Genomic DNA, 19,007 nt, shown 5'->3' with positions numbered 1-19,007 from the left:
GCTGCTGAAACCATCTATTCACTTCTACAAATGGAGAAGAGCCTCTGAGGTATCCATCGTTCATGGATATAATTCCCAGTGAGTCATGTATTTGATATTTGTAATTTCACTGGTTTAGCTAAACGCTTTGGACTGTTGCTAATCCTCAGAACCTTTGCATTTACTGTCATACTCAAAAAGTTTCTTCCAGAAAACCCTTCAATACTGAAATGAAATTGAATTTCTCTTATGGCAAATGCTCGTTTTTATGCTGTTGTGAGGAACAAGAATGGAAGTTTTCTGTGTTTGACTTGCTATCCAAAGCTCGATGTAATGATTTAATATGCTTAAAAAGAGAAAGTTCTTGTCTGAGTTGCTTTAGCTGTCACTCAGTGCTTGTAAAAAGCTACAGTGTTCCTCAGTAACGTCTAGTCAATTAGAAAAAAAAGACTTACACTAAAGGAGCTGGGCCCCGCTTGCAAACACCCATTGTCTAGGAGAGTTTGCATCTACTTAAATATATTCAAGCCCAAGAAGTCTAAATAGTCTAAACCATTTTATTTTTAGTCTTGGAAAATACTCAGAAAAAAGCGTGCACAGTTTTTCTGAGGTGGCACAGGAGGTGGCACCCCATCTTTTGTATCATAACCCTGACAACCAAACGGCCGCTGGCCCTGCAAGCAGAATGAGTCCTCAGACATGTAAAAGTGCAGGATAAAGTTTTGTAATGCAGCTTTGTACCCTCTTTCTTTTATCATCTTTCATCGGGATAAGGAGCAGTTTACAACAAATACGTGGCTGAACTCTGAGCAGCTCCCAGGAGTGCAGAGCCAGGACCAGGCCTGTGCCCCTCTCCAGGCACTGTGTCACCTGGCTCCACTGCGCCCCGCTCAGAATTTGTCCCAGGGACACTGTTTGAAAACAGCCACTGCTGGCCTGGGGCCAGAGACTCTTGGAACAATTAAAACCCAATGGACATTACTAATTTAGCTCGGAGGACTTCTCATTAACTAGTTGTGCCAGGTTTTATCTGAGGGAAGTACTTTGTCAGGTTCTCACACTATTTTATGTTGTCTTGCACTGGCGTCATGGAGTCATTTGGTATTCATTCAATCTCACATGCCTCTCCCGCTGGCACGGCATGGTAGTTTCAAGCTCTTTACGTGCAAAGTGAAGAATATGTTGAGGACGTTTCATTGAGTGGGTAACCTGAAACAAGTGGTTAAATTAGTCAAGCAAGATTGAGAGCGGTGTGTGTCACGGCCGTCCATGAATATGAAAAATGCAAGTGGATTCCTACCAGACCTTTTTTTAAGTGCAAAAACAATACAAGCCAGCAGTCATGTATTTAAGAAGCAAGGTAAACGTGTGTTTAAGATCTAACTGAGATTGTCAGGTATTGGAGTTAGCATATTCATCTGCAATTATATTGAATAAATATTCTCCTTCTCATGAGAACATTTGAATTGGGAAGGTCATTCTACTCCCAGCTGTTTTTCTTCTAATTTCACCTATCAGCCCTAAAATACTTTTTTAATATTATAATTCCCATTTTGTAAGAGGCACTTAGCTGTGAAAAAGCCAAAACAAGACCGTCAGGCATCATGTTATGTGTGGAGAGGAACACTTCCTTGAACACAATTCCCGTAACATTAGCACACATATTTCTCAGAAACTGGAGATATTAGGAAATTTTCTTAAGTATGTACTGTTATTTTTCCAGAGTCCCTGGTGATAAACTTTATGCCACAAGGAACAGGTAGAGATTGAGAGGCAGACTGGTATCAGGTGGCAAGTGCCAGAACACAGCAAAATTATGGAATATTTTTTTTAATGCTATGATGGAATGCTTTTGCTGTCTACAGTATTCTCTATAGGCAAAAAACCCATCAAAATTCAGCTTAGAAAGAATATGAAAATTAAAAAATAAAAGTGAATAATGAAGCTAAATAAAATTATTTAAGCCTTCTAGAATGCATTAATATAAATAGAGCAATTTCTAGGTTTGTGAAGCTCCATACCATAGTGCATACCACCAATTCTTGTTACTGCGGCCCACTAACTGCTGGGTCCTAGATAGAAGTCACTGAAATCATCTTGTTGTCAGCTTATTCTTGAAAAAGAGACTCATGCTGGATATGGACATGGTGATAAAGCTACTAATCAAAGTAGTTACACAACTAGTAAACCTTAAAATCATGGACCTTGAAATCATATCTGGATTCAGAGTTGGGAGGGGGAGGTCTCATGAAGGGATACGTTTTTCCTCAGAAAAAGGAAACTTCTGACCTTAATCTTGCAATGAAAAGCTGAAAAGCTTTCTAGCTGTAGCAAGACTTAGTGGATCAGAAACATTGTGATTTTTGACCTCTTGATGCTGGCATTATTTTGATATACACTCAGCCTTTCTTAACCTGGATTTTCTGTGGCAGTAATAACTGCAGCTCTCAGAAAGAGGATGTGTGATCATGAATGGCAGAGGAGATTAAACCTCTTAAGAGGCTGTGAGTAGAACAAGAGACTGTGACTCCCTGGTGCCCTTAGGGCAATTGAGCCCTGAGCCCAGGAATTCAGCTGGAAATGCAGCTACAAATTCATGAATGGACTTGGGAATTGGGAAATGGCTGCGTTAAAAGTGAGCTCTCCCCTCCAACTTTCAGTTATTTCTCATTTCTATCTAAAAATAAAGCTGCATGGACACCAATGTCATCAGACTACAACAACATGGACTTCACTGTGATTCCTTTTTCACTATAAATGAGTTGTTTTCTCAGCTAATCAGATAAAAAGCACATTGCAATGCAAGAGCAACTTAGTAAGATTTAAAAATGTAGTATGATAGGCTTTGCATGAATTCATTCATGGGAAATTTTGTTTTCGGTGCTATTAACATTCATTAATTTCTGGTTAGCCTCTTGGTTACTGAGTTGTCAATGTCAGGGCAACTGTGTTTGAAGGGACTTCTGAAGGTCCCCTAATTCAACACCCTGCTCCAAGCTCCAGGGCTAGATCAGGTTTCTCAGGGCTGTACTCAGTCGAGTTTTGAGTATCTCCAACAACCTTTCTGGGCAACCTCTTCCTGTGCTTTTCCACCCTCCTGGTGAAGAAATCTTTCTTTAGATCCTCTCAGAAATTCAGCTTCTGACTGTTGCCTTGTAACCTTTCATGGTGCACCTTTGAGAAGACTGGCCTTTCCACCCCCCACACATAGCCAATTATACACCCTGCTCTCAGTTTGCTCTTCTCCGAGTTGAAGAAACCTGCTGCCTCAGTCTCTCCTCATGCATCACTTGCTGTAATCCTCAAACCTTCCCCTCCAGTGAAAAGTAGGAGGAGTGACTTCAAATATCGTTTATTTTATGCTGGAAGACTTAGACCAGAGAACCCAACAAATTTCCCCCTGAGCTACCAGGATGGACATTCTCCATCCACTCTTGTGGTGAATGAGTGAGAAGGGTCAAGCAGTTAATGCAAGGTACCAATTGTCTGGCAAGATGGGTCAAAATGTTACATTATTATAGGAATAAAACAGTTTAGAGACTTGGCTGTGATGTGTCCACTTTTCTCCTCAGAGACTGGCTTTGAATTTAGTTTTAAATTAAACCTTACACTGAGTTCAATGTATAAGTCCACTACCATTTGATATACAGACTTACTGGCTGATTCCCTTTTTGACTTAATCAAGGAAGTTTGGTTTTCTTGGTTTGGGGTTGGGGGGTTTTAATACATTCTTTGCAAAGCTGGAATGTGGTTGAAGGCTTGGTCTGAGTGGAGTCAGCAGCAGAATTAAACTGCTCTGCTGGGTAAAATCCAGTCTCCTCTAGAAGGTTGGAGGTAGTCATATTTGCTTCCCTCAATATGGTCTAAATGGAGCTTCACAGTACTCAGAAAGCTGCTGTGAGACTGAAGCATTTCCATGTCTGTATGCCCAGTTTTGTATATTTAACAAATTTGCTTTTCTAGAAGTATAAACTGAACACTTAATTAAAATTGGGTTGGTGGAACAGTCCAATAATCAAATATCCATGTAGCCCAAGTATTTCTGAAAGTTTAGACAAAGATGTACCACTTCCAAATTTAGTAAATTAACTGCATCCAAAAGCAGTTAATCAGCTTTTTTCACTGCCAGCAGGCAAAAAAGTTGACAGCTGTTGACAACTGTTTCTCTCTTTAGCATATACAATGCAAAAAGTGTGAATCAGGCAGAATAAATCAATGAGATTTTCAGGCAATCACAGGAATGAAATAGGGGCTGAACTCTTGAGCGGCCTCATTTTTCTCTCCCTGGCACCTGTTTATGCTTATTTGTCCCAGTGCAACCCAGGTATAAAAACCATAATCACACAGGAGCAGAGAATCCTCCCTCATTATTGTTCTGAAATCCCTGTGCTCAGGTGTTGAATAACCTACATGAATTTCAAGGTGATGAAGACCCAGAATCAGTAGGATGGTTTTATTGAGAAGTCCTAGAGCCAAAAATCTTTGTCTGCTGAGATTGCAAAGCCCAAAATAATTTCCAACATTTTTGTTTCTTTTTTTTTCTGTTGTGAAGTGTTACAAGGGATAAGCTAACATTGCTAGCATAGCAGCTGAGGTTTGTGAATCTGAAAATATGGTAAGGTATCCTTGCAGCCAAGTCTTTAATAACCAGAAGGAGGTTGTTAGTAAGTCAGTCAACATTTCTTCCTTTTATGGGCTCTTCTCTTTGATGCAATACCCTCGTGCATATTATCTAGCTGAACTACAGAGAAGCTGCACAAAGCTGTGCTCTTACAGCAGATGACTTGGAAGATTCCCAAGAATTCAATATTTGCAGTGAAATGCAATTGATTTCAAGGATGAATGTGAGCCCTGTATACTAGAGCAGGATAGCAAAATGGAGGGAGAGAGGGTCCTTGAGTGGTTATCAAATCAGTCCCTCAGCCCTAGGCTGACACCAAATATATGTGCACAACTTCTGACAGGTGATGAAAGGGATCAAAAAGGATCCCTAATGCTGGCATTGTTCAGCCCCAGCCCATTGCAGAGTAGGGGAGCCCGGATGAAGCTGAGCCTGATCCCTGGGGCTGGGCAGGGACCATGGGGGTCCCTGGGAGGCTGCTCAGGGGAGAACTGCTCTTTAAAACATACAACTCTGTGTGACATTCAGGATCATTTTCCATCTGGGCCAGAAAGCAGCAATAACTACTTTGATTAAGGACCAAAGCAGTCAGTCTGCTTCTGCACAAGCCTGGATGCCACGATCAGTCAGTTCCGCTGCTTTTTTCCCTCTGTTTTTCTGTCTGCCAAGCAACCGATGCGGGCCAAGGACCAAGGCGATTGCTCCTTCCTTGCTCTTTCAATAAATAGCTAAACTTGGAAACCTTTGTTATCCCTGGGCTGACACAGGCTGACACAGCTGTGCACGCAGGCTACTGTGTTCAGAGGCTTATACACATGTAGGTTAATGTGCAAAGGGCAGCTCTTGATGAAAAGGTTCTGCTGCTCTGTCAACTAGATCTTATAATCACCACCAAACTGCCAGAGATCTGAGAGATTTCTATTACCATGTTCCCTGTACTTGTAATTTCTCAGGTGAAGGCTGTGTATTGCTCATCTTTTATCAGCAGAGCTTTAGCTGTTCTTAAAATTTCCAAAGTGGAATATAAAAAGGAGAATTCTTGTCAAACAGATGTTTACCACCACTGATTGATGCTCTTGCAAGGGATAATGTCACCTGAAGGGGATCAATTAGCAGTGTTTTTCTTTCTTTCATCATAAATCTCAGTAAAGCAGGAAACAGTATGAAACTTGAAAGAAAGATAAATGAGTCTCTTTAAGAGGAGTGAGGTATGATCAAACAATAGGGTACAGCAGGATGGGTAATGTATCTGGCCAGCACTGAACTGGGGACGACTCATCTAATTGTCTCCAGCTTCCCAGCCCAAAGGAGTGGTAATCAGGTGTTAAACATAGGTCCTGAGGTATGCCATCGCAATGCTAAAAATTACGGTTTGGAGGATCAAGCATGCTGATCCCTAAAACTGAACTCAGAAGAATCCCTGAACTGATGAGCTCATAATTAGCCCGAGGGATGACAGCTCACGTTCAGTCGCGCTCGTCCCTGGTATAAGCTGGCGCGTCTCGTTGACTTCCACCGAGACGTGACTCTTCTGATATCAGCGTGCCCGTGAAAAGGCAAAAACACAGTGAACATTTTTCTATTTTTAATTTCTGTAAATGGCAAAACTCCTTTGGATTTCCAAAGAAGCAGGACAGAGCTATTTGCTTAATTATACTAAGTCCTCCCTACCAAATATAATGGAAATTAATGCGAAGCTCTGTTTACTCTTTTACCCTGCTGTGCCTGAAGCTGGAAGGAGATATTACTTTCCATCCAGTGAAATGAGAGTGGCACTCACTCTCCTCATAATCTCTTTGAAGCATCTGCGCTGGAGGCAGAAGCTAAGGTCTGAAATGGAGGCATTTTAGCAAACAGTGTCCCTGTGCTAGTGCCTAGACAAATAATTGCACCACCGCGCTCCGTGCTGGTGCTTACCTAACGCGCTCTTGTGCAAGAGAGAGGAGCTGGGAGTCACTTTGCGTGTTTGACAGGGTGAGTGGCACAGCAGCCTCGACTGGATTGCACACACAGCCAGGGCAGCTCGCTTTCACCTGAAGAGCAGGACACCTGATTTTTCCTTGGCCTTGCTGCCTGGATGCATTCATGCCTGCCCACCATGGTCACCTTCCTTCCGCTCCATCCTACACACACTGCTGCAGGGCTGGAAATCCCATCGGCTTTACTAAGAAAGTGAGCCACATGTGGCTGCTCTGTGACTCCCACCACAGAGGAATGTCCTACCCAGGGACTGCAACGTGCCTGTGAGATTTTACCAGACCACAGCTGTGACATCTTACCCTTGATTTACCAGCTGTGTTTTTCAGGCAGCTCCAATACCTTGTGGCTCCTGTGCTGCTGGTTGAAGCAATTGCCCCATAACCTGCTATTTCTTCTGCAGCTCTCTTTTGCTAGCCTCTGCCCTTTCCACCAAGGTGTCTTGTCAGAGTCTCCAGGGCTGATGCCTGCAGCTCCTCTTGGAGGTGAGTAGGATGCTAGGGCTGGTGAGAGACAGCAGCAAGCCCCATGGGGAGCATGCTGAGCTGTGCAGCGGGGCACTTCACAGCCCCCTTCTCCACTGAGTAACCTGTTTCAGAGGGTAGATTGCTCAGAGCTGAGGTCTCAGTAGTTAAAAATCTTGGCTAAAATCCATAAACTCCATGTAGTCCATGTAGAACCTATCCTGTTACAGATCCAGCTCTGAGGGCTGCTTACATGTTTTTTCTCTGCTGTTTGAGATTAAAAAGACAATTAAAATGGGACCTAATTATTTCCATGTATCCCTAGGTGAATAAGGCAGGGTGTCCTTGTCGTTGGACCTTTTGCATGATCTAAAGCCTCCTCTGTCTTTCTACGGACAGCAGAGAGGGATGTTATGGAAAACGGAGAGGTTGATATTTCAGTCCCTTCAAGCAGATGAGACAACTGAGCCCCAAGTTTTCATATTGTGTGTCAGTAATGGGAGTGCAACCTCTGCCAAAGAGGAGATGCTCTTGTCTAGGGAATATCCACAGGGCTCCATCAGACCATGGGATAACTCAGGTTTGCTGGGACTTTGGAGGGAGGTATCTTGTTCATCCTCCAGATGCCACCTCACTAAAATGTCAGGGCAGAGATTCACTGCTCTGCTATCCCTTCTCATTATTGCACAGAAATGGGTAGGAAGGGGACATCACTGTCAAGGACTTCTGGGACAAGATGGACCAGAGGTCCTTCTACAGAATGCAAAAAAAGAGGGAGAAGTTGGAAGGCAAAAAGAGCAAATTGAAGGCAGGTCTCCCTATCATCCTGTTTTAATCTCTTCAGTAGTTGGCTACAATCAATACCAAATTGCGTTGCTTGCTTTTGCTGGCCTGCTCATGCTCACAGGAGTAAATGCAAGAACAGATTCAGTAGAAAGAAAAGTGGATTTCTATACAGTTCCTCTAGATGGCAAACTTTATCTGTTCTATTTATCTTATCTATTCAAAAGCAAGTATGTTCATGCTCAACAGCACTGGAAAACATATCCTACACTACTGGGACCATTCAGTCAGTTCTGGAATATCAGTTCTTTGAGTCCTAATCAAGTAGCTCTAGGGAAACAAAATTGTGTATGATGCATCAAGTCCTTGAGAAATGTGTTTACTAGTGGAGTATGATTTGGAAAGTACAATAATGAAATTTTGTTTGAAAGATGACATATTTTGCAAACCTCCTCACTGCACCTAACAATGAAGATTTGTCCACTTTACTCCCAGAGGCATTTTGATGTGTTGAATGTGAGGGGAACCTCTCTCTCTTTCTGCCCTAAGTTTTCTAGGTATTAATGCTGATCATTACTTTCACTTTTGCTAAGCCAATGATGAATGAGTGTAAGGAATCTGAAATCGAATGAGGAAATCAATAAAATTGCCCTGAGAGCTGATCCTGATCTAACTTCTGTGTAATTAGTAATGACGCCAGCGGACTTCCAGCATAAAAATTGCCATAAGATACCTGGTCTTGCATGCATCTGATATTTAAATCTTAAGAGAAGAACGGTAATAAAGATCGGCTGTTTTGCCTCCTAGGTTGTCTTTTGAACAGCTATAAAATACGTGTAATGGCAGTGTTGTGACACACAATTGTATTAGAGACCTTATGGTATTAAATGATTTAGTGCAAAGCAGGGAGGCAAAGAATCAAGCCCATGTCTCTCTCTTTAAATCAGAATACAGTCCCAGCCCTTATGCTTCATGCAACAGAAATGGAGCTTCCAAAAAACACTCTTGGTATTTATGAAAGCCTCATTCTAGTGATATATCACTGGTGTTATGGGGTCTTATATGCCAGCAGTTGTCATTCTGCATTTTCTGTGGACAAAGGAAATGATGTCTGTAAAGGCTGACGCGGGAGTCCAGCACAGTTTGCACTGTCTGCTGATTGCGCTCTTTCTGTGTGCTCCTTGCTGGGACCCTGTCTTTGTTCCTTCTCCTGCATGAACCAGTTTGTGAACTCCTCCAGGGAGAGATCACTTCATTCATCTCCCAGGTGATACTGTATATGGCGTTTTGCTCAGGTTAGATAAGTGGAATATTTCATTGATTTTCTTGGGAAATTTTCCTGTGGCCCTAGTGTTCTATTTAAATTTTAATGTTTGGTTTAAGTTTGTCCTGTCTTAGTTTCAACACATTACATATTATTATATCCCTCAACCTCCATTTTCATGCCTTCCTCTCTTTAAGTCATGCACCCTGTCCTGCCTCTGACTTAGGCTTCAAGGGTCTCTGACTACGGACTTTTATTTGTCCTATAAAATTTCTGAGCAATCATGAAGTGCTGTACAAATACTTAACTATTCTAGTCATACTGCTTGCTCTGCCTTAAGTGATTTGTCTCCCTTTCCACCTTCAAGTAGTCTTGTCCCAGAAATTGCCTACAGCTTACCCAAGCTCTCTTCATTGTCCTCGAATCAGTTTTCCCATCCCAGCGATCATTGCTGGTACCACCTGACCTCCCTCTGACTCAGGATTTGCTTTCTCACAGAGGGATGCCCATGCCTCTGTGCAATTTTGCTGATCACACCTCAGCTGAGTCACTTTGAGAGTTTCTCACCTCTCTGATGGGATACCTCTTTGGTTGGCTTCCTTCTTCTGCCACGTTGCGCTGCACGCTCATGTCCCTGACAGCGCCTCTTCTCGCCTTGATCTCCCCGCCTTTCACTGCCCTGGTGACGGTGCCTGCCCTAGATAATGAAGTGGTTTGTGCTTGGTTCTTGCACAACTCTTCCAGTCAGGGCATTAAGAGACTTGTTTTCTTGATTTCCTCTTCTTATGGTTACCACGCACCTCTGAGCACTTTGTGATCTGACATCAACTGTCCTCCAAAATAGCAGGTGGAGTGGATTAATCTAATTCCTCTGGCTTTTACTGAATCAGAAGGTAATGAAGAGGAGAATGTACCATGTCCTTACATGCCAATACATGAAATGCATGACCATATAATTTTGGCCATCAATATCAGTAAACATGACTGAATTCTTGTGTTGCCCAGAACAATTTTTCCCCCTATTTTGACAAGAAAGATATAATAACTTTGCCTGGCTTGATCTGAGCCAACAGACTTTATTTTCTCATTATTTTCTCCAGTTTTATTGCTGAAGGAGAAAAAGACATGGCTAACTGGCTCTGATTGTAAGCAGGGACACTGCAAGCACAACCCAGTGCACATGGGATCCCAAGGAGCCTTCTCCTCCCTCCCTGAGGCAACAGCACAGTCTTCTAGAAGGCCCATAGATAATCGGCCTTCCCTCTCCCTGTTGCATCTGATTTCATACCCATTGCATATAATGGATAAACTGACAAGGGGTGGTGGGAATCCCTGCCCTCCAGCTCTCAGCTCCTCAGACTGACTGACAAATGACAATTTAACCCCTTCCCCCCAGCGTTAGATGGAGATGTGCTATGGGACTGAATCTGCCACAGGTCCCTACAATATGCCCTTACGCAAGATGGCCCTGGTCTTACCTCATGGCAGAGAGCAATAATCATCATCTGAACTGCCTGATTTCACACGGCAGGTGTTTCTTTCACCCTAATTAAAAGATGCCCCTGACTGATAGATGGGTGCACTCAGACCTTCTCTTTCAAGGGCAGAGTGTCCCAAAGCATCCAGATAAACACCGGAAAATCTTTTGGAAATGTGTGTAACTGCTGAGAAAAATGGTGATGTTACTGACTCTTATGCTGAATAAGCACTGAAGGAAACAGTGGCCTCCAAATATGTGCCAGCTAGGGAATTTGAGAAGAGGATATATTTCCTCACAGATTTGTATGTGAAATATGCTGTGGTTGGTGTGTATTGCAGCCGAGCATTGCTCAAGTTTAGGCTCTCCATTTCTTTCCAATTTTTTTGTAATACTGGTACTTTGGATACATGTGTAACCATCCATGTCCCCATTTTTTAAGCACTTTTATTTCCTCTTGCCTTCACACTATTCAGAAGTGGATCTGTGAGTGGTGCTTGAATATTTATATTTCTCACATTTTTACAGCACCTTCAAGTAAGAATCAATGAAAAGACCCCGAGGAAATTATTTTGGCCTGTTTTTCTGGTCACAAAGGAGTAGGTCATGCAAAATAAACACATCCCTACATCCTTTGCTCCAGGCTATTCCCCTGGGCTGGAGTAGACCCAGAGGACAGGATCTTTCACAGTGCTTTTCCTCAGTGCATGGAGGTTATATTATCCTTTCGTGGGGTACACAAACACTAGCATAGGTAAGTTTTTCTGACCAATAGGAGGAATGAAATGTGAGGGCAAGTTAAAAACCCCTTCTTCCTTTTACAGTGGGCGATGAGTCTGTGACAATTTGGGCTCTGGTTTTAGTCTCCCTGGCATTGCTCTAACCGAGGAGCAGTTTAAGCACAGCATGAGTAAAATCCAAGCTCATGTTCTGCTGTCTCCTTCATTAAACGTGCAGTAGCGTGGAGGTTTGCAGTTCTTCATGAGGTGAGTTCATCAACAACTTTTTTCATAGCATGTATATTATAAGAGTATTATATAAATGCATGTGTATAGATACAGTATGAGACTTCTCACAAATCAGAAATGTCTCATAATGCTGATGAAATGGAGCTTTGGAATAAAGAATTTCTTCACCTACCTCAATAACAAATGTGATATATGTCTTACCCTATCCTACACTGCATTACATATTGATGGCTGTGTATCATACTTCTAAATGTGCAACGAAGACAAGCTAGCAAATTCTGTGTCTCTGAAAAAGCCATGCTTTGCGAGTCCAGTCTATACATAATCTTAAATTGTGTTCAGGCTGATACCAAATACTAAGTGTATTTTATTATGAAGAGAGAGAGAATGCCTGCCAGCTGGATGGCATTTGCAAATGATCCATCCCTAATCTGCTCTTCCAGAGCACGACCTACATCTTGTTGCTATCATTTCCCTTTTCTTTGAATGATTAACTCTCAGCTCATGAAACTTTTCCAAGCAAGAACTATCCTTCAGGGTGCCTAGCAAGTACAAGTGCTCTTGACTGCTTGTGTTCAGCTTCCTGTTTTACAGAGCAGAACCATCCTGGATCTCCTTAAAAACAGCATCATAAACTTTAAATCAAAGTCCTGGGGATCCAGTATAATACTTTATAGGTAAGTCATCAGTCATTGCACTATCACAGTCATATATTTTCCTGTACACAAGGAGAGGTGGGCATCATAGGCAGGAATTGGCATGTAAAGGCCCATCCAATATTCAGCGCAAAGTCAAGGCTGCCAGGTGTCACCAGAGCTGTGAAAGAAGGGAGAAATCCCCACCTAATGGCTAGCCAGTGGTCATAACCCAGCCTGGACTTCCTTGGTAAGAAGCTTTTCTAATGTAAACAGTGCTCTTTAGGTTCCAAGGAAGCCATGGGGAAAATGACTGGCTGTACAAAGGACTTTTGTTGTTGCTTGACCAGTTGGCTCACTCAGCATCTTGCATCTCCCCACTGCCCTTTGGTCAGAGTCATGTTATGATGAGTACATAATTGTGTATTTAGCTACTAGCTCCTCTGTTAGGGCTACAATTTAAAATAATGAAGGAATCTAATTTATATCAGTGATGTTTCCCATGTGAGCTCAACACAAGGCTATAATAAGCTAATTTATAAATGACACATATTTTCCCCAAACCCAGACAAAATGAAAAGTATAAAAATGAGAAGGACTGACTGGTTATGTGCTCATGAGAGCTCATTCCAAAAATAGGGCTAAGCTGGTTAGAACTGCATTTACTTAGGTGTACAAGCAATTTGAAAGTTTCTTTATAGTTTTCACAGGAAAATTAGACCAATTCACACTAACTGAGTCACAGGGTATTTTGATTGGCTGTTTTTTATCACAAGTTAGAAGTAACATTTTCTTCATGCTCAGCGTTGGCAAACTCATTTTAATTATTTTCAATTTGATTTTTGAGAACTAGTCAAGCTGAGGGTTAAGAGAAGGCTCTTAGACACGGGCAAATTTCCAAAGCAATCTGAGACTCCATTCACTAATTGAAGTTGGTGTCAGGAAGCGTGTTTTAACATGACCTTCAGGAAGTTTTTTTAATTTGTTGTTAATATATCAACCTTCTCTTTTCCCTCCAGTATAAACAGCGGCTTTATACAGGTTTGTTGGTTTTTTTTATTTCTACATGCCTCAGCAAAGGCAGGAAAAGGAGCTGCTGACACTAAACCAGGAGAAAAGGAAGGTGGCCATTCCCGGAGTAGATGCCTCTCTCTCCTTAATAACCTGATACAACAGGGTGGCTGCCTTAACTGGGGTCAAATGCAATGCCCATTCTTCACCCAAGCTACCCTACAAAAGTGCCCAAAACCTTGCAGAGAGATTTCATACAGAATGACTGTTGAACTGGTTGTATAAGCACAATTTGATTATTCACATTGTTATTCAACTATCCTAAAAAAAAAAAAAAAAAAAAGCATTATAGCTCTACTTAATCCTGGTACTGCTGTTCCTATACAGGAATAACAAAAAAAAAAAAGCCAAAATATTTTTTTTACCGCGTTAAAAATGGTGCAACCCAAATAAATTAGAAACTATAAATCTTTCAACTGCATTGGCAGAGCAGGTAAGCTCCATGCTCTCCAAGGTTCACACACCTTCATGTTAACGTTTTTAATGCCACTTCTTTCAGGCTGAGAAATCATTGTAATTTTTGACCTTGGGAGAAGCGCAAATGCTGTGGGTGGTGGCAGGGCATCAGGCGGGGAAAGGAAGGGATTATTTGCTCTTCTGCATGCTCAGCAATGCGCTTCCTTGGAAGGGGCAGAGCCTGGCACCACTAGAAAGAAATTTGGTTTCCTTTGACTCTTTGCAAATGAACAAAATTTGATGAATACAGTGCACTGTATCATTTGTTGTAGGAGAACAAGCTAACGGGAGCAAAGGGGAGGCTCCTCAGGCATTTACCACAAATTTGGATGTATAGGTTAATTTTCTGCTGCCTTTTCCTGGAAAATAACAACTCACAAAGGACCAAAGGATTTCTAGGTGGCAGTAGCTACTGAAGTGAATTGGAGTATATAGTTTTGTTTTTCTGTTAATTACTTTATCTCATTCATTTGCTCAATTACCAGTGGACCATCGCTGCACTTCTGTCTCAGAACTAAAGTCTGTTCTTTAATTCCTGGTAGCTCTTCCAAAAATAGTATAATAAACTAAGCAAAAGCCTATTCTTTTCATTTGCATGTCAGCAGCAGCATTGCAAATGAAGATTAAAGCAGTTCTATGAAGTCACAAAAAATCATACTGTTTCAAAGAAGTAACTAAATCACTTGGAGCATATCACAGACCTACACGAAATAACACAAAATTTTCCTAAGTTTCAAATTTTCAAGAAAGCTTGCAATACTTTTAAGAAGATGAGCACGTTGTGAGAAAGCACCTTAAGACAATGTATTTCAAACTCTTCAGTGTTATATTTGTGCTTTCTCTTTGAGGCACTCTCTTCAAAGGCAGAAAGGTATCCTTGTGGGGATAATATGCAAGTTTGAATTGTTTTCCAGGAAAATTTAACATCATCTGCTGTAATGGCATTCTGTTAGTTCCAAAAAATTTAGTGTTCACACACATTGTTGTAAAACAGTTGTATGACCCACTAGTTAATGCCTTCACTCTCCGTGCTGGTATGTGTAACTTCATCAAGAAAAATAATGGTATTGTTGGAGATTTATAAGATCAGGGTAATCAACAGCAGAAATACTGAATGTTATATGTTGGCGTTATATCACCGACATCCTTTGATAAGATACAAAATGCTGACTTTTTTTTTTTGTAATTTGAAGCATAATATTAGTACTGTATATATGCATAGTGTAAAAATAGAAGTGTGGCTTTTCTTATTTTCTTCAGTCAAAAGACACTACCAAAAAACCGGTATGATAATTGTAAGAAACTGAAGTGGAATTATTTTGTTAGTGAAGTTTAATTAAGTAGCTATGTGAATAAATATTTCGCCTTTTGAAAGTTAATGTCAGATCAGACATTAAAAAGTTCTCTTTTGAACTGCCGTGTTTATTTAATGGTCTTGGACACCTTCTAGAACAACCTCTTCTATTGTACAGCATATTGGACTTTTACATCTAAGTTACCTGAATGAAGAAAAAAAAAAAAAGTTTGTGCATTTTTTATTTACATCTTTGATCAAATCTGATCCTCAGCAAGCAAAGCACAGATGCCAAAGAAATCAGTAGCAGAGTGGATAATAAGCTAGATGTCATTCCCTGGTGCAGAGAATGTTTGGAAATATAAAAGAATTCTTAAAATTGCAGGTCTATGGCTAGCTGCACAGACATCAATAGATACAGTACTTCAAAGTGCTGAGTTATTAAGCATATCGCACTTAGATGTGAGAAAGCTGGAGTCTTGTGCGTAAGATGAAGCAGCAACTATACATAACAAACATAAGTGAAGACTGATTAAATTCACCAAACGTATCTCCAAAAATCATATTCTTGAAACATTGGTCATATGCAGTGTTAAAAATAGTTTTTTGATACCCTTCTCTGAGCTGATTTGTACCCAACGTGTCACTTCCTTTCATCAAAGTACAACAAATACCTCACCGAACACTTACCTGATTTTTTGAAGCTGCACCAACAGTTTGTGCAGTTCTTGGTGAGACAATTAAACAGAGGGTGCCCCATCGTCTTGCTCTCTGAATGGGGGATGTTTTCTTTGCTGGTCTGCATGTTCACATCTTTCTCCCTAGTCCAGAACGGAGTCACACAGGTACATTCCCAGCTCCTTCCTTAAGTGTAAAGCTTAATGCATTTGGAGCTTCACATTCACTTCAGCTGTCGGAAATGTCACAAATAATCTTAAAGCTTTAACCAGAGATTGCCTAAATTTGGGTTGCCTCCATAGGGCCTTTTCCCTGTTCAGGCTCCTTTTGTTCTTGGTCTTCTTGAAATTTGAAGATATAGTAAAGGCTGCCTGCTTGCAGTGGGTGTGCAAGAGTCACGCTTGTGAAAAGGAGTATCAAGGCAAAAGAAATGATGGGATTTAAAACTAAGTTAGGAAGGAATCATGCTTCTGAGGCTTATACTTGTGGAAAATAAGTGTAATGCCACCCCGACACGGTGTCACTGTGTCAGGTGTGTCACACTCACTTGCCAGTAATGCAGCCATTTCTTTGTTGACATGTGGTGTGATGATAACTTGATGGTGATGACAAGTCACCATTTTGCTGCATGAAACCATGTGGCTATCACTTGGAATTCATCTACCCGAAGGTATTTACTAAATACAGTGAAGCTTACACATGTCCTCTGGTCAGCACATTGAAGAGAAGTCAAGAAGCTTACTCATCCAAGAAATGCAGCATGATTAAACCCTCCAACTAACTCTGAGCAACCTCCTGCACACTAAATACTGGGTTTATGATTTTTTTTTTGTTTAATGAACATACATGGTTCTTTTTTTTTCCCTTCTTGGATAATCTCCTTTTTTCATTTTACATATATACAATCAGGCTAGGGATCTCCTGTATATTTCTACCCTCAGTGTGACCTCTAGTTTTAACCTATCATTTCCAGCAAAGATGAGAATTATCGAAACTATTTATGCTTAATTACTGTTTTCTAAAAGAGTTTGGCTACATGCAGTGACTAATAGCCAAGATTGTCCTCTTCCTCTCGCTATTATACCTTTCTGGTTTTTTTGCTCCCGACAAAAATAATTTTCAGCACTAAGGGTGAGAAAGTGCCAGTTGACACTAGTGGTAGTTGAACAATAGATGAAAATCCAAGCAACCACATAAAATTACAAGCAGTGAGAGGATGACGTGTATGACAGTGATTTTAAGCTGGCTCCGCTTTCCCCTAATGCAGCACTGCTCGGAGAGGCTTCTGGCCCCTGCTGTTCATTTAGATGCCCGAAGTATCTCAGCAGCTGCAAATGGGCTCAGAGGACAACACCTAACTCAGGGATTCCATGACCAAGGGAACTATCCATGCCCTCTTTTCCCCAACTATCCTCCCTTCTTGAATTAATTGGGCTTCCCAACTCCTTTGCTTCAAGGTGGTCCACAGAGGTTAACTGTGGAAAATGATCCAAGCACAACCAGTGGTGGAGAACTTGTTCTCTATCAATACATTTCTAATGGAAGCAACTAATGAAGTTCTTCTTTTTTGTATTTAATGCAGGAGCATTAAAAAGGAACTTCTGTATTGCCTTTATTTGCCATTATAAAGAGTCCCAAGGATGACACAGATATGTACCTCTCCCTACCTTATTCAGCAAGAGCAGTCTTGACCTGCAGAGTCCCTTTAACACAGGACTGTCACAGTATATATCTGACTTTCTTTTACCCATATGGGGCTAGTCTGATTCATTACTGGTAAAGCAAACAGCTGTGAACTGATGTATGCAGGTGGCCAAGAAGGCCTGTATCAGAAATAGTGTGGCCAGCAGGACTAGGGAAGCGACTGTCCCCCAGCACTCAGCATTGTGTTCAGTTTTGGGCCCCTCACTACAAGAAAGACATTGAGGTGCTGGAGCAAGTCCAGAAAAGGGCAACGAAGATGGTGAAGGGTCTAGAGAAAAAATGTGATGAGGAGCAGCTGAGGAAACTGGTGTTGTTTAGTCTCTACAACTACCTGAAAGGAGGTTATAGTGAGGTGAGCGTCAGTCTATTCTCCCAAGTAACAAGCTATAGGAGGAGAAGAAACAGCCTCAAGTTGCACCAGGGGAGGTTTAGATTGGATATTAGGAAAAATGTCTTCACTGAAAGGGTTGTCAAGCATTGGAACAGCCTGCCCAGGGAAGTGGTGGAATCACCATCCCTGCAGGAATTTAAAAATTAAAAATTTAAAAAATTAAAAATAAAAATTTACAAGACAGCAAATGTGGTGCTGAGAGACATGGTTTAGTGGTGGACTTGGCAGTGTTAGGTTGATGGTTGGACTTGATGATCATAAAGATCCCTTCCAACCTAGACAATTCTGATTCTATGATGTTGCCCACCAACTGTCTGTCTCAGTGCACCTTCATCCACAATGGCCAAATAAACCCCAGGAAATCCTGAGTCTGGGTTGAAAGTCACAAGTAATGAAGCCAGTCAGTAGGGCTCTGAGGGGACCTCCTGCAAGAGGGAGTATGTAGCAAAGCAGACTCGCAGTGCATCAGCCCTCTTGGTTCACCAGCCCATCAACCAGAACTCACACCCCAATATAACCAAATCAGAGAGAATACCATTTGGAAAGAGAACTTGAAAAAAATCTTCTAGACTGTGACCCCACTGACAGGCAGGATTAGGCAGTGGAACAGCACACAGAGTTAATTGGAAATCTGTGTGTGCTGGCAGCAATTTATTACTGGATTCATTATTCTGCATGGTTTTGCCTTTGCAATTACTGCAACTGACTCTTTTTTTGCTTTATGCAGTCTTTTTGTTTGCCTGTTTTAAGTCTGAGGTTTGAATTCGTTCACATCTTTGTTTAAACACATCCCTCATGCCTTCAGGTGTGTTTGTTGATCCCTTGAGCTGAAGCTAGAAAAAAAATAATGCTGGATTAACAGCATGTTGCATCACCTTCAAAGAGAGTGGGAAAGCACACTGTGTCCTTGTAGCCTTTTGTCCCCAGATCCCTTTGGGTTTCTGCAGCAGCTCAGCAGGCTGATTTCACTCCCGTGGTCCTTTCAGCCTGACAGGTTTTCTGCTTATTAATCTAAAGGAACTGGCAGTTTAGGAGGAAAAACTTTGATAGTAGACTTGAATGGGCAAGAATTTAAAGCTGCACTCCCTGAAATGACTCCAGACAAAGTAGCCAGTGTGCCAAGTTATCTCACTGCCGTTTGCTCTGCAGAAATCTGCACTGTGTCTGACAGTGGATATGTGTCGTACAGAAATTGCCCTGCCAGTGGATGCTTGAATTAGCTTTTGCCCAGAAACATGGGATGGC

At 41.5% G+C, this 19,007-nt stretch overlaps 1 protein-coding gene across 2 annotated transcripts in view; it reads left to right on the top strand.

The window, feature by feature from the left end:
• The first annotated feature begins 46 nt into the window (after positions 1-46).
• Positions 47-19,007, top strand: part of PTPN3 (protein tyrosine phosphatase, non-receptor type 3) — a 190,129-nt gene continuing 171,168 nt past the window's right edge. The window contains exon 1 of one of the 2 annotated variants that reach the window (XM_014938685.1): positions 47-78. In XM_014938685.1, the coding sequence (XP_014794171.1) occupies positions 63-78 (16 nt within the window). In that variant the 5' untranslated portion in view covers positions 47-62. The remainder of the gene's footprint in view (positions 79-19,007) is intronic. The other variant, XM_014938684.1, reaches the window with a different exon arrangement.

Source organism: Calidris pugnax, unplaced genomic scaffold, assembly GCF_001431845.1.
Source record: "Calidris pugnax isolate Ruff unplaced genomic scaffold, ASM143184v1 scaffold13, whole genome shotgun sequence".
Lineage (NCBI taxonomy): Eukaryota > Metazoa > Chordata > Aves > Charadriiformes > Scolopacidae > Calidris > Calidris pugnax.
The sequence above is the reverse complement of the archived record's forward strand: the minus strand, read 5'-3'. Positions and strand labels throughout refer to the sequence as shown.